This window comes from Pipistrellus kuhlii, unplaced genomic scaffold, assembly GCF_014108245.1.
Source record: "Pipistrellus kuhlii isolate mPipKuh1 unplaced genomic scaffold, mPipKuh1.p scaffold_m20_p_73, whole genome shotgun sequence".
Classification (NCBI taxonomy): Eukaryota; Metazoa; Chordata; class Mammalia; order Chiroptera; family Vespertilionidae; genus Pipistrellus; species Pipistrellus kuhlii.
The window spans coordinates 800,358-815,021 of NW_023425577.1; the positions used below are offsets into that span (position 1 = coordinate 800,358).

At 55.7% G+C, this 14,664-nt stretch overlaps 2 protein-coding genes across 5 annotated transcripts; one reads left to right on the forward strand and one right to left on the reverse strand.

Moving 5' to 3' along the window:
- Positions 1-946: 946 nt before the first annotated feature.
- Positions 947-8,480, reverse strand: GET3 (guided entry of tail-anchored proteins factor 3, ATPase). 2 transcript variants are annotated; one of them, XM_036422785.2, is made up of 7 exons: positions 8,288-8,480; positions 7,338-7,485; positions 2,998-3,146; positions 2,767-2,917; positions 1,980-2,087; positions 1,705-1,902; positions 947-1,339 (listed from the first exon to the last, which is right to left on the reverse strand). In XM_036422785.2, the coding sequence occupies exons 1-7, from the start codon at positions 8,446-8,448 to the stop codon at positions 1,280-1,282; spliced, it is 975 nt and encodes a 324-aa protein (XP_036278678.1). In that variant the 5' UTR covers positions 8,449-8,480; the 3' UTR covers positions 947-1,279. The 2 variants fall into 2 exon arrangements, with proteins under 2 accessions (XP_036278678.1, XP_036278677.1); XM_036422784.2 differs by having other exon boundaries at positions 947-1,296; positions 8,288-8,478.
- Positions 8,481-10,327: 1,847 nt separating this feature from the next.
- TRIR (telomerase RNA component interacting RNase) lies at positions 10,328-13,540 on the forward strand. 3 transcript variants are annotated; one of them, XM_036422786.2, is made up of 3 exons: positions 10,340-10,759; positions 12,741-12,818; positions 13,123-13,540. In XM_036422786.2, the coding sequence occupies exons 1-3, from the start codon at positions 10,421-10,423 to the stop codon at positions 13,228-13,230; spliced, it is 525 nt and encodes a 174-aa protein (XP_036278679.1). In that variant the 5' UTR covers positions 10,340-10,420; the 3' UTR covers positions 13,231-13,540. The 3 variants fall into 3 exon arrangements, with proteins under 3 accessions (XP_045432023.1, XP_045432022.1, XP_036278679.1); XM_045576067.1 differs by lacking the exon at positions 13,123-13,540 and having other exon boundaries at positions 10,328-10,736; positions 12,741-12,817; XM_045576066.1 differs by lacking the exon at positions 13,123-13,540 and having other exon boundaries at positions 10,331-10,759; positions 12,605-12,760.
- The last annotated feature ends 1,124 nt before the right edge of the window (positions 13,541-14,664 follow it).

Sequence of the window (14,664 nt, forward strand, 5' to 3'; positions counted from 1 at the left end):
GGAGCCCAGGTCACGTTTGGGCTTGTGGCTGGGCTCCCCTTACGTGCAAGCACACCCTCACACACCCAGACCCTGGGTGTGCACAATTTGAACACTTCCTGACTCATGCGTGGCCTCAGGTACCTCTTGTCCATCTCCTCCACCCCCACCCAGCGCTGGCTTGGAACCTGCAAACACGAGGTCATGCCAGCGCTGGGCCCCCAGGTGGGGATGAACGTGGCTGTCCAGGCAGCGGCAGAGTGAAGGGGTAAGGGGCCCACTGGATGCCTTCCAGGGAGCTGCGCCAGCTAACTCTTCAGGGGAACTTGTCCCGTGGCTCGGTGCCTGGCCACACTTGCCTCCGTTTTAGAGATGAAGCTCAAACTATAGGAAAACGTGAGGCCACCCAGTGAGATGGCTCCAAGTTAGGATAGGACTTTAGGGATGCCTTCGGCTCGAGTCCTCTACCATCATGTCACGTAACCTGTTCCTGGTTGTAGCTGTGCTGGGTGGAGCGGATTCCATCCCATGGGCGGGCGGGAAGGGGGTGGGGGGACATGCCAGGAATTGGGGGGTGGAGACTGTTAATCCCTAGTCTGGCCAGCCCAGCCTCTGCCCAGGGTGCCCACTAATTTCCAAACCAAACAGCAGGCAGTACTGGGCTGCTGCCTGCCTAATCCGCTCCCCCCACCCAAGGTTCTCCAATGGGCCTCCTGGTTCTCACACGTTGAGCCTCAAAGGAAGGGGGTATATGCCAATTCAGGCATTATGGCAGGGACACCCCTCCCCGTACAGGGCTTGAAAAAGCATCTCCTTATTGAAGACACCCACCTCCCAAAATTGCCATAATAAACATAATTTGTTAGTCTGTCGTGACTGCATCCCTCTAGCTGTGACGTGTCTGTGCAGTGTATACAACTGTTCATGGTGGCGCTGACTCTGAAATCCTTGTATCAATAACCACAGTAGTTTAAGATCATTTTATTGAGAAGTGAGAGGCGGGGAGAGGTGAGGGGTAGCTACAGCCACCCCAGCCCCACCAGGGGGAACAGACCCCCTCCCCGCCTCCCACCTCAAGTGGCTCCCCCTGGACCATGGGGGAGGGGGGCGGGGACTTTGTGCAAACTCTACCCCGGAGGGGTGGAGAGTGGGTGGAAATGGTAGCAGCTGGGGCTGGCAGCAGTGCTACTGGGTGCTGGGTGGCTTGTAGGGCTCCAGGAGGAGGGCAGAGAAGGTGTTGACCTTGTCTGCCCCCCGCACTTCATGAGGAAGCAGAGGCAGCTTCACAATGTGGAAGTCTTCATACAGGTCCTCCATCTGTGGCCGGGGCAGGGAGCAGAGGACATTGGTCAGGGGCTGGCTGCAGGCAGGGACAGAATGTGGGCAGATCCAAGGGGTTGAGACGGGGGCCTCCCAGGGTCAGTCTTCATAAGGTCACCGGTGGGAGTGGTGCCAGTGAGGTCAGAGTTCCCAGGGTTGGACCTCTGGCTCCGCAGGGTCAGGGTATCCAGGCCAGGCCAGCCATATTCCTTCATGGCCAGAATTAGGGGAAAGGGACTGAAGGAGGGGGGAAGAGCAGGAGGCCCGGGCAGAGGTCAGAGGGAGGACGGAGCAAAGGTTCGGAGCGCAGAATAAATGACTGGGGGTGCCATGGTTAGGATGGGCCGGGTCCCCCCTGCCAAGACCAGAGGTTTGAGGGCTGGGTGGACGGCTGGGCATGCACACCTGGTCCAGGTACTTGGCCTGGATCTTGTGGCGGGCCTCACACATCTTGCAGGGCTTCTCAGGGTCGGGGAAGACGAGCTGGTTGACAATGATGTTGTGCGTGTCTATCTTGCATTTGGCCAGCTCTTGGATCAGCCGCTCTGTCTCGTACAGAGACAGGAACTCGGCGATGCACACACAGATGAAAGTCGTCTGTTCCTGCAGGATGCGAGAGGACAGTGAGGGCCAGGCGCTGGCCCCGGAGCCTCTCCCTGTCTACGTGCACCGTGACTCACAGGATCCTTGAACTGCTCGCTGACAGAGCGGATGACAGGCAGCGTCTCTTCCAGCTTGGAGGCCAGCTGGTCTGCGTTCATATCCCCTAGGCCCAGCATGTTGCACATCTGGGGGGAGGACATGGGAGGGCTTGAGGCTTACCTGGGGCCATTATACCTGCTAACCACCTCCCAGTGGTTAAAAGCCTGGGCCCTTGAACAGATCACAGGGGCAAATCCCAGCTCTGCCTCCTTTGGGGGACGATAGCCAGGCGGCTTAACTGGAATGCTTAGTTTCCCCTTGGAGACTTTACCTCCAAGGGCTGGCATGCTAGATGAACTGAAACATGTCATGCTCAGAACAGTGCCTGGCACAAAGCGAGCGCTCTGCAAATGTGACTAATCTGGGACACAGGTACCCAAAGGGGGATCACACACACCACCGTGGAGGTGGGATGTGTGTAGAAGTGGGGCTGTCATGTGATCATGCCAATAACAACAGGGACACGTGCATGCTCTCCATTTGACAGACAAGGAAGGTGAGGCCCAGAGAGATGAAGTGACCTGCCTTAGGTCACATTAGAGGGCAAAACATTTGAACCTGGGCCGTCTGGCTCTGGAATATGTGCTTTTAAGCTGTCTGGGGTACAGAGGCAGGGACACCAAGTCCCCCATAATGAAGACCCCTCCCCCCAGTTGGGAACGGTGGACCCAGAGGGGTTGTGTGTGAGAAATGTCACTGCACATCTGGGGGCCTGGGGCCTGGCTCCCACTCAGGGGACACTGGATGCCCTGGGGCCCTGCCTGCCTGTGAGATGAAGGGGCTGATCTGGTTCTTGATCTGCATGAGGCGGCCTAGGCCCCGCTCCACGATGGTGGGGAAGTTGAGCAGCCTCAGCGTGTGACCCGTGGGCGCCGTGTCAAACACCACCACTGAGAAGTTCATGCCCTTCACCAGCCTGCGGGGAGATGAAGGTCAGGCCCACGCTGCTCCCTCTTCCACCCCGCTCCCAGGCAGCACTAGCCTGCTGGGCCTGACCTCATGACCTCTGCGTAGCTCATGGCCTCGTCAATGCCTGGGAAAGCGCTCATGGCCTCCTGCATCATCTTCTTGCCCATGCTCAACATGTTGTCCTCCTCGAAGAACTCGTCAGGCAGCTCTGCCACGCCGAGGCTGGGGTCAATCTCCTGGGGGAGGGCACACAAGGGATGGAGACTCAGGCTGCAGTATGCTACCCCGGGGCCTTCTCACCTGGGTGGGCACCAGAGCCAGGGCAGCCCTGCATCAGGTCCCATCAGGGAAGAGGCTGGGGAGACCCCCAAGGTGCCATGGCCCTCCCTCAGGCATTAAGGCCTTCCAATTGCACAAAGGATCACACAATTGTAAAAAACAGACGGAAAAGTGCAAACTGGGATCAGTGTCCACAGAGGAAAGCCAAAGCCCTCCGCAGGGCTTTCACCAGCTATTTCCCTACCCAGCCCGACTGCTTCCAGATTTTCTCTAACGTGTCTTCCTCACCATCTCACCTAACAGGGCAGACACAGTCCTTACTGTCCCGCCTTCCTTTCTGCTTAACAGCCAGCCTCCCTTCACATGATATGCTTATCACATTGCTCATCTGTCTCCCCACCCAGAATGTCGGCCCCACGAGGACACCAGGAGCTGCCCGCACACAGGATGTCCTCAGCACACATGTGGAATCCACAAAGATATGTATGACCATCCTTGGGGCCTCTGGCCAGCCCTGGACTCCATGCCTCCTTCTCTATCCTCCGCCTATGTCACCTCTGCTTGGTGACTTCACAGGTCCTGTGAAGAAGCCCCCTCGCTGGCCTCCGGGGTCCACCTCCCTGCCCAGAGCTTGTGTATCCACTGCCCCGCCTATCGCACCCAGTTACACCCTGGACGGGTTATTCACACTGGGTCACCTCTGAGCTCACATACCCCGCTCTCTGACCTGGGCCTTCTTGCCTCCCGCTCCAGTAATTATTATTTTATTTTATTTATTATTATTTTTTAAAATATATTTTATTGAGTTTTTATAGAGAGGAAAAGAGAGGGATAGAAAGCTAGAAACATCAATCAGCTGTCTCTTGCACACCTCCTACTGGGGATGTGCCCACAACCAAGGTACATGCCCTTGACCGGAATCGAACCTGGGACCCTTCAGTCTGCAGGTCGATGCTCTATCCACTGAGCCAAACCGGTTTCGGCAATTATTATTATTACTTTAGAATGTCTTTTTATTTATTTCAGATAGGAGGGAAAGGGAGAGAGATAGGAACACCAATGATGTGAGAGAATCATTGATCGGCTGCCTCCTGCATGCCCCACACTGGGGATGGAGTCTGCAACCCATGCATATGCCCTGACTGGGAATGAAACTGACTTCCTGGTTCATAGATGGTTGCTTAACCTCTAAGCTATGCCAGTCGGGCTATTATTTTTTAAATATGTTTTTAGTGATTTCAGAGAGGAAGGGAGAGATAGAGGAAACATTAATTAAGAGAATCATCTATTGGCTATCTCCTGCAAGCCCCCTACTGGGAATCAAGCTCGAAATCAGGGCATGTGCCCTGCCTGGCAATCAAACTGTGACCTCCTGGTTCATGGGTGAATGCTCCACCACTGAGCCATGCCAGCTGGGCCTGCTTCAGTTATTTAAACCTCTTTGGGCCCCTCATTCCCTCTCCCCTGGCCCCCGTTCACTGTCAGTGTCCCTCCTGCCCAGACTCCATAGGCTGTGTCTACAAACACTCCCCTTCCCTCTGTGGTTGGCAAAATCCTCATCCTGGTTATTCCTGGGTCTCTGGTGGCTACACAGAGGTGAACACGAGAGCACACCTCACAAATAACTCCCACACTGCTCCCCATTCCTAATCACAAACTCCAATGGGCACTCAACCGCCGGACAACCCACTGTTGCGAGTGTTTATGTCACATCTTATGCCTCCTCAACCCCCTTCTGTCCCATTTGCTCCTTGTTCTCTGCTGAGACTTTTGCCTCACCTGGGCCTCAGAGAGAAAGAAAAGCTGTTGGCTGTCAACGCCCTTATCCCCTCCCCCCAGGAAATGCCCCCGTCCCTCCACCTTGCCTCCGCAACCCTGGCCCTGGAGGAGCCCATGCAATAGGTCTATGTGCTGTGTGTAGCTCACTCCCACCCGAGGACAGTCCTCTGTCAGCATCCTCACTCCTTCCAACATTACTTGTCCCTCCCTGGTGAGGTATTTGCACTGACAAACATGCTCTAGCATCTCCTTTCTCAAAACAGCTCTCCTCAGCCCCCCTGTGTCTCCCTCTAGTGATGGCCCCATTTCTCAGCGGTCACTGTCTCCATTTCCTCAGCTCACTCATTCCAGACAGGCTTTGGCCCCCACTCACCAGTGGTCTCTCTAAAACTGATATACCTGCTGGAGCAGACCACCGCTTTCTGCCCAAATTCCTTAGTCCTCCCGGCACTCAGGAGACTATAACCTCCGGCTCTCCTCCCACCTCCCTGGTGACTCCTTCTTAGCCTCCTTTACTTCTGGACCCTAAATGCTGACCTGCCCCCAGGTTGTCTCCGGGCCTCTCTGTTCTCTCACATTCTCCTTTACTCACACAGCTTTAAATACCACCTTTGGGACAGTGACCCCCAAATCGTTATCAACTTCCTCTGAGCTCCAGGCTCACAGAGTTAAGCCACTGTCCTGGATTCACTGTGGTCAAAATAGAATTCTCGACTTGTCCCTTCTAAACCTGCTTCTCTCTAGTCTTCCTCATCCCAGCTGCTCAGGGGCCAACCAAGAGATGTATTTAGCCTTAGACAGTTTGGCTCAGTGGATAGAGTGTCAGCCTGTGGACTGAAGGGTGCCAGGTTCATTTCCGGTCAAAGGCACGTACCTCAATCACAGGCTTGATCCTCAGCCCCAATCAGGGAGTTTATGGGGGGCAACCAATTTATGAGAGAGCAACACATTAATGTTTCTCTTGTCACTCCCCCTCCCTCCCACCCTCTTTTAAAGTAAAAACTTATTTCTTTCTCTCACCCATTATAACCAAGCAGCTGTATTGCTTTATTTCCAAGAGACATCCCCAAACCAATCTTTCTCCCCCAACACGCTGCCTCCTTATCATTTCTTGTCTGGTCACTGCCCCAGGCTCCCTGTTAATTCCTTACTTCCAAACTCAATTTATAACCCACTAGAGGCCCGGTGGACTATATTTATTAGAAGGTATTCTTATTTATTTCAGAGAGGAAGGGAAAGGGAGAGAGATAGAAACATCAATGATGTGAGAGAATCATTGATCGGCTGCCTCCTGCATGCCCCACACTGGAGATGGAGTCCACAACTCATGCACATGCCCTGCCCAGGAATGGTACCATGACTTCCTGGTTCATAGGTGGGTTTGTGCATGGGAATGGGAAGGGGGGGTTGTTCTGTGCATGGGGGCGGGTAGGGGGGCGTGCACCCTCTCCAATCTGGGACCCTTTGGGTATGTCCAATAGCCGGTTTTAACTGGGCCCGATCTAATCTGGCAGTCAGACATCTCTCTCACAATCCAGGACTGCTGGCTCCTAGCCGCTCCCCTGTCTGTCTGCCTGCCTGCCTGATAGCCCTCTAACTTCTCCCCTGCCGGCCTGATTGATGCCTAACTTCTCCCCTGCCAGCCTGATCACTCCCAACTGCCCTCCCCTGCCAGAATGATGGACCCCAACTGCCCTCCCCTGCCAGACTGATGGCTCCCAATTGCCCTCCCATGCAGGCCTGGTCCCCACCAACTGCCCTTCCCTGCCGGCATGGTCCCCGTCCCCCCACATCTGCCCTCCCCTGCTGGCTTGTTCACCCCCAACTGTCCTTCCCTGCAGGCCATCCTGTGGAGGCCATCTTGTGACAACGTGAGGGCAGCCATCTTATGGCAGCGTCACCCGAGGGTGTTGTGCGAGGGCGTAAAGCCACCTAGGCTTTTATTATATGGGATTCTCCGCATGGCAGCCACAGGGACCTTGTCAAGGCTATGACATTGACCTGCTCAAAATGAACAGCTTCCTATTAAACTTGGATTCAAGGCCAAACTGCTCCCAGTCAGTGACCTACAAAATCCTACACCACATGGCTCTGATTGACCACTCCGATGTCTCCCTCCCCTTGCTCACTAAGCTCCAGTCACTCTGGCTTCCTTTCTGCTCCAAAGCATTCTTCAGTTGTTCCCCTGTGGGCATGTTGAAGGAGGAGTGAAACTGGAATGACAAAGGATGTAGACGGGGTGGTGGTGGGGTGAGGGTGGGATGGAGGGGGTGGGGGACGGACACTGTAGCCAATAGTACATACATGTCCACAGGAAAGGCCTGAATGGGCCTTGGCCAGAATGGGGAGCTGAGTCTTGCTCTACTCACCATGGCAAAGAGGTTGTCATAGCCTTTGACCTTGGTGGGCACCTTGGAGAACTTCTGGTCAAAAGCATCGGAAATGTTGTGGGCTGGGTCCGTGGAAATGATAAGAACACTCTCCCGTCCCTTGGATAGCTGGACTGCTAAGCTGCAGCTGGGCAAGGAAAAGGTCAAAAGGTAGGGAGAAAGGGGTCAGAGACTGCCCCCTAGGTCTGCATGGGGAGATGTGAGGCTCAGAAGCAGCAGCCCTGAGAATAGGGCTAAATGTGGGATCAATCCTCAATTTCTGAACAGGCACCTTCTCAGACCTTATCTAAGACCACGCTAGCTGGCTAGAGCGGCGAGGTTCAGTCTGGCCTGATGCCTGCTTCTTGTCTGCTGGCACAGAATGGCATGGTCCAGCTGCCCAGCCAGCATAACTACGGGGTCCCTTGCACCCCCTCAACGCTAAGCTAAGGGGTCCGTTGAACCTCCTACTACAATCGGAATGGTTCAGTCCCTGAATAATTTGCCCCAGGAACCCCTCCCTCTTCTACTGATCAGGTACCCTCTTTCCCTACGTTCACCACAACCCCAGCCCCACGTGGACACGGAATGGCAAGTTTCACCGGACTAGGGCCGTTTGTTCCGGTGCCCCTCCCCGGACTCTGAGCTCAGTGGGGTACGGCCCGGCAGACGGGGTCCTGTAAGTGCTCTCCCGGCCCCTGCGCGCTGGGTTCGGTGTGACTCGGCCCTGGAGCCCCTAACGGGAATGGTCCCACTCAGAGGGTGCCAGGCCTGCATTCAGGAGGCAGCTTCCACTTGCTCCCGGTAACTTCTGGAGAGGACCCCCCGGAGGACCCCGGCGCCCCTCCCGTGCCCGGCTCGGGGTGAGAGAACCGGCGCCTGGCCGTCCCCTTCGCCCAGTGGTTGGTACATCCCACCCGTCTGCCCGGCCCCCGCCGCGGCCTCCTCACCTGCAGGTGGTCTTGCCGACGCCGCCTTTGCCCCCGACGAAGATCCACTTCAGGCTGCGCTGCTCGATGATGTTGCTGAGCGTGGGTTCCAGCGGCTCCACATCAGGCGCATCCTCGAACTCCTCCGCTTCAGCCCCCCACCCGGCCACCCCTGCCGCCATCTTGAAACCGGCTCATGTGACCCGGCGGAGCGCACCACGCCACGCACCTGCGGGGGAAGTGCTCTGTCATGTCTCCGTCAGGACCAGCAGCCCCGAGAGAAGTCCCTCATACCCTGACATGTAGGCGCCATATTAGAAGCTCTGTGTCCAATGTCCTCCTTTTCCAAGGTTTACCCTGTGGACCTCTCCATTAGGTTTTCCCACAGATGCCCCTGCTTAATTAGCATATTGGTACGTCCCAGGGTACTCCCCTTCGCTGATTGGTCCCTGAGTCTTGCGGCGCTCTTCTCATTGGCTACTCTTTTCTGTTACTTTCACCAATCACTCGCAGGGGCCGGCCGTCTCCAACCTCTCCTTAGCAACCAGCCAAACACCCGGTCCGTACCCTTTCCCTGAGTTAGATCCCAGGTTCGCCCGCCCCGGGCTGACTCTTATCTATAGGCTCAACCTCATGCCGATCATTTCCCCCCAGTTCTCTAAACTGGGTCCCCAGATCGTCTCACACCTGGGCCCCTCACGCCAAGCAATCAGACACATTGATCAATTTGACTGAAGACGTGTCCTGAGGCTGCGAATGGGTTAGAGCACATGTGTCAAACACAAGGCCCGCGGGCCAAATCCGTCCCGCCAGGCCTTGCAATGTGGCCCGCACCTCGCTGTCATCACTGCACTCCGCTGCGTTTCCATCACAATGACAGTTTATGACTGTTCAGTAAACCATTCGGCCCGCGATTTAGGCTGGATTTTAGATTTTGGCCCCTTCTCTGATTGAGTTCGACACCCCTAGGTTAGAGAGAGAAGCCCTCCAGTTGTGTGCCAGGTCCGCAGATCCTCGCCCAGTGCCCCCAGAACCCCCATGCTGGGCAGATCAGAGCAGGGATCACACGTGTGCAACTGCGCCCCTTGTGTTTCCTATTCCCGAAAACCTTTTTGCAGTTTGCTCCCCATGGGAGGGGAGAGAGACCCCAGTTTAGCGAATTCCTAAACCTGTTGGATCTTGGCAATGGATAGGAATACAAGCTGTCCTTGGCAGACACGTGTGTGTGTGTGTTTAAGATATTTTATTCCTCCGGCCGGTGTGGTTCAGTTGGTTGAGACTCGTTCCATGTACTAAAAGGTCGCCGGTTCCATTCCCAGTCAGGGCACATGCCCAGGTAACGGGCTCTATCCCTGGTTGGATAGAGCTGGAGGCAGCTGATCATATCGATGTTTTTTCTCTCTCGCTTTTTCTCTAAAATTCATTTTAAAACATTTAACAATATTTTTATTGGTTTTTAGAGAGAGAGAGGGGAAGAAACATCGATGGCTTGCCTCCTGCAAGCCCCCTACCTACCGGAGGCTCCAGCCCCGCAATCCGGGTATGGGCCCTGACGGGAATGGACCTAACAACCTTTCCGGGGACGGGACTACGCTCAACCATCTGAGCCACACTGGCCAGGTCTTGGCAGACATTCTTGATAATAAGGACTCCCGTTTAGAAATCCCAAATTATACCGTGATTCTGAGATGGGAGCTCTATCCCAGGGACAGGTAATCAACCCAGCACAACCTCATTTCTAGTCCCGGATTTCCAGGCTAGATATGCTCTCTAGACTTAGATAGGGGCCTATGTTCCAAGGTGTCAGTTGAGCACCCAGCCTCAAAAGGGATCCCTCTCCTGAGATGATCTCTGGAGCCAAGAAGGGGATTCTAGCCACGGAAAGCTATACCCCTCAGTCTCAAGCGGAAACCTCATTCCTGAGAGCCGGCTACAACCATGACTCTGAAACACCCGCCCCAGCCTGAACGTACAAGCCCGCCGGCCAGTTCTTACCCCTCCTCCACTCCGCCCCCCAGGTTCCGCCCCCGCCGCTGACGCCTTTAAGGCCAGACCGCTCTTCCCGGCATGCACTGCGGGGACCCGACTAGCCCGGCGCCGAGCGCGGGCCGGAGCGGCCTTCCCGGGATCCTTCGCGCGGCACCTGGCGACAAAATGGCTGCCCGAGGGAGACGGGCGGAGCCTCCAGGCCGGGAGGCACCGGGCCCCGCGGCGGGCAGCGGCGGCGGGAGCCGATGGGCTGAGTCGGGGCCGGGGACATCGCCCGAGAGCGGGGACGAGGAGATGTCGGGCCCGGTGTCGGGCGGCGTGAACTTGTTCGCCAACGACGGCAGCTTCCTCGAACTGTTCAAGCGGAAGATGGAGGAGGAGCAGCGGCAGCGGCAGGAGGAGCCGCCTCCGGGCCCGCCGCGACCCGATCAGCCGGCCTCCGCCGCCGCCGGGGGTCCCGGGGATCCGAAGAGGAAGGGCGGCCCGGGCCCCACGCTCAGCTTCGTAAGGAGCCGCGGGGGCGGGGGAGGGCGCCAGGGCCTGCCTCGGCTGGGGGAATCGGGCCCGAGAAAGGGAATCGGCCCCGAGGAGGAGGGTTACATCCAGGTCTCTCGCTGAAGATGGGGAACCCGGATTCCCCACGAGAGAGGTTTGGGGGCGAAGGTAGAGCTTCCCCGTAGACTGCCCGTGAGAACCGGGAGCCGGGAGCGGGGAGACCAGGAGACCAGGATTCCTCTTCGAGGGGTGCCATAACTGTGGATACCAGGACCATCTCCCACTACTCGGAAAGGGAGCAAATGCAGATCTGGAGCCTAAGATGTGTGGAATAGAAACTCAAACCCTTACTGTGTGACCTTAGGAAATTTGCTTAGTTTCCCCGAGTTTCATTCGCCCAGTGTCCGTTTATTGAGCACCTTACCTCGTGATGGGCATTGTGCTAGGTGTTGGAACATGACAGACAAGATCGCTGCCTTCCTGGAGCGTCTGCGATGACCTGCCTTTATTGTTTGTGTTTGGAAAATGGACATCTCTTCTGATGTGATGAGAATTCAATGAGGCCATCCGGGAAAAGCATCAAGGGGCTTGTCCGATAGGAAGGGCTAAACCAGTTGTTCTCTTTTTACTTTTTAAAATAAAAAATAAAAAAAGATGTTTTTTTAAATTAGGAAAGGAGAGAGTTAGACAGACAGTGATTTGTTCCACTTATTTATGCATTCATTGGTTGATTCTTGTATGTGCCCTGACCCAAGATCAAACCCTAACCAATGAGTGACCCAGCCATGCTTAGCCCTCAATTGGAGATGATCTTCCTATTTAGGGAAGTGTGGAGACATTTTTGGTGTCAGAACTGGGGCAGAGGGAGCTGCTGACATCTGAGTCGAGACCAGGGACAGGGATGTTTCTCAACCTTGTTCAGACCCCGTCCTTGAACCCTCACTCCAAATTCCCCAGCAAAGAATGACCCAGCTCCAAAAGTCGTTAGTGCGAGATGAAGAAACTTTGGGTTAATTAAATGGCATCTCTATTGATGGTTCATTCTGAGCTTGCTTTGTCTCCGGTGTTGAGATCAAATCCCTATGGTGTGGGGAAAAAATACCAACACTTGAGAATAACGGACTGGGGGTCAAGTTTCTTCATCCACCCCACATGGGTGTGAGACTAGTCCCAGCTATGCAGGTCACTTAATGCCTGGCTGATGGGCGGAGAGATAGGATAATGGCTTTCAAGCATGTTGCTGTCTGGGGCACAGGGAGTATCCGTCAATGGGAGAAGATGGAGGACCAGGACAAGAGTCCGGAGTGAGGCTTCTGTTTGAGGAAGGGGAAATGTCAGGAGCTGGGTTGGTGTGAGAATTGCGGGAGCTGAGTGGGAGGAGCAGTCCCTGCCTTTGCATTCATTCATTGAGGGGCTGGTTCAGAGCACCCTCAAAGAGGCCGGGCAGGATGAGGTTCAGGGGAGGCAGTGTTGCTTGGTGGTTAGGATGCTGCTGTGTGGCTTGGACCCGCTGGACCCTAAGTCGGTCCCATTGTTTGCTGCCAACATGACCAAGGGTACAGGCCTCTCCTTCTCCAAAGTGTGTCCTTGTGTATAAAATTGGTGTGGCGGTAACTGTGAAAGTGACAGGAGGTGATACATGGCACAGGGCTTGGCATGCAGTGAGTGCTTAATGAAAGGAGCTGTTGTTGCCTGCGCGGTCACTGCTAGGGGAGGGTGAGGCTTCAGCATGGAGAGTGAGGACAGAGCCTGTCCCCACTGGGGTGGGGGTTCTTCTCGCCCCCTGGGATGGCATCCTGGGGGCCCAGGACAGGCGCTAAGAGTCGCGTGTGCTCCTTTCTGATTGCTGCGCAGGTTGGCCGGCTGGCGGAGCTGGGCGCGGCGTCAGGACGGGCCACCGGGCCGGGCTAGGAAGGTGTAGTGGGCCTCAGCGCCGCCAAGGGCGGGCCCGACTCCTGTAACCGTTGCAGTCTTCTGTCCCTTCACCCAGGTGGGCAAGCGCAGAGGCGGGAACAAACTAGCCCTCAAGACGGGAATAGTAGCCAAGAAGCAGAAGACGGAGGATGAGGTGAGCAGGCCGGGTTTGGGGGCGACCCATGCGGCCTTTCCTTAACAGCCTCAGCCCTGGCTAACCAGCCCTGTCCCTCCCTATCTAGCATCTGGACCTTGGATGTGGGGGTGCTGGGTGGGGGAGGAGGGCTTTCAACAAGGTCTCCAGATAACGTTTGACTCTGAATGTCTCTACCTCAAATCCAGGACCTCTGGGTGGTGACGCTGGGGTGGGTCAGCTGTCTCAGGACAGTCCTGACCCGTTCCTGGCCTCCCTGGTGTCCCCTTCCCAACTCCTGTGTGCCCCTGCCCCCTCCCCACAGGTATTAACAAGTAAAGGTGATGCGTGGGCCAAGTACATGGCAGAAGTGAAAAAGTACAAAGCCCACCAGTGCGGCGATGACGATAAAACTCGGCCCCTGGTGAAATGACCCCCTTCCCGTCTGCCTGGGACTCTGCGATGTACATAACTATTTAATGTGGCAGCAGCGGCGGCGGCAGCCCTCCCCCCAGGGACTTAAACACAGAAGGAAACCAAGATGCTTCCCGCAGCCGCGGGAGACCCTCCGGACTCTTTTTTACCTGAGCACTTGCCTCGTAAGACTTCATAGAACAGTGGTTTACTGTCCCCTGCCCCACCTCCTGGCTCTCTGGCTCTCTCTGTCTTCCTTTTCTCACCCTCTCCTTCCCCTTCCCCTAGCCATCACTTCTGGGAAGTAAAGAACTTGACTTAGTGCCGGAGCTGTGTGCTTGGTTTGCCTTCTTTGCTCCTTCCCCTGCTACACGTTACAGAGTCTGGGTCTAGCCTGGCAAGAGGGACTTTGGGGTCTGGGGAGGATGGGGGTAAGCCCCGTCAGTGGGCCTGGACGCTTCCCTAGACCCCTTTCCCCCCAGCCCTGACTGTATCCCCCACAGTGCTCCTGATGTCCAGTCCCATATGGCTGGGCCAAAGCTGTTACTCAGCAGACATTGAGGACCTATTCTGGGCCTGGGCTGGGGCCACAGCAATGGACAGAGCAGATGATGCTTGCCCTGCCCTCATGGGAGGAAACAGACAAAAAGGGGGAGCCATTTGGGGAGGTGCCTGTGACCTACGGGTAGAGGCTGGGGGAGGGTGTCTATTTTCATTGACATCTGATCAGGGACCTGAGCGAGGGAGGAAGTGAGTTCTAGGTGGAGGGATCAGCCAGTAAAGAGTGTAGAGACAGGCCAGAGAGTGCCTGGCCCTTATGGGGAGCTTTGAAGAGGCCCATATGACAAGCCAGGTGAGTGAGAAAGGTAAGTGGATTACATAGAGAGCCTTGTGTGTGAGGGTGGAAACTTGGGGCTTCATTCTTAGTGAGAAGAAGCCTTGGGGGGTTTTGAGCCAAGGAGTAACACTGTTTTATATTAACAGGAGACCCCGCCCGGGTGTATATATGATCAGGAAAAGGAGTACAGAGTAAAGGAGCACATGGGCTTGTTTGTCCCATCTTGCAGGCATGACTATTGACATGTTAGGGGACAGGGTGTCCTAAAGGAAGTCTTATTTCCCCAGTGCCCCTCTAATGCCTGCTGGCCCCTTTGTTAATACTGGTGGGTGATTTTTATGATGCCCTTGCCTTCAAACCTCACAGACCTGGGGTTCCCCAACATGGCCCAGATACTGAGCAGCTCAGCACTCCAGTCTATCTATCCATGGCCAGGTTCCCGTAACCCTTCCATCAGGGGAAGACCAGGACTTGGAGGATCATGGTGGTCACTGTGAGGCAGAGGGAGGAAGGACATAGCTGTGGTCTTTCCTGGGAGAGGGCAGAGGTGGCACTTGCTGGCTTCAGACTGCCAGAATCCAGCCTGTGGGAGTTGAGGTGGAGCACCAGAACAGA

Coding starts and splice junctions, on each gene's coding strand:
- TRIR (XM_036422786.2), top strand. CDS start 10,421: ATGGCTGCCCGAGGGAGACGGGCGGAGCCTCCAGGCCGGGAGGCACCG. Junction 10,760..12,740: donor CGGGCCCCACGCTCAGCTTC/GTAAGGAGCCGC, acceptor CCCTTCACCCAG/GTGGGCAAGCGCAGAGGCGG. Junction 12,819..13,122: donor AGCAGAAGACGGAGGATGAG/GTGAGCAGGCCG, acceptor CCCTCCCCACAG/GTATTAACAAGTAAAGGTGA.
- GET3 (XM_036422784.2), bottom strand. CDS start 8,448: ATGGCGGCAGGGGTGGCCGGGTGGGGGGCTGAAGCGGAGGAGTTCGAG. Junction 3,147..7,337: donor ATGACAACCTCTTTGCCATG/GTGAGTAGAGCA, acceptor GCCCTCCCCCAG/GAGATTGACCCCAGCCTCGG. Junction 2,918..2,997: donor AGCTACGCAGAGGTCATGAG/GTCAGGCCCAGC, acceptor ATCTCCCCGCAG/GCTGGTGAAGGGCATGAACT.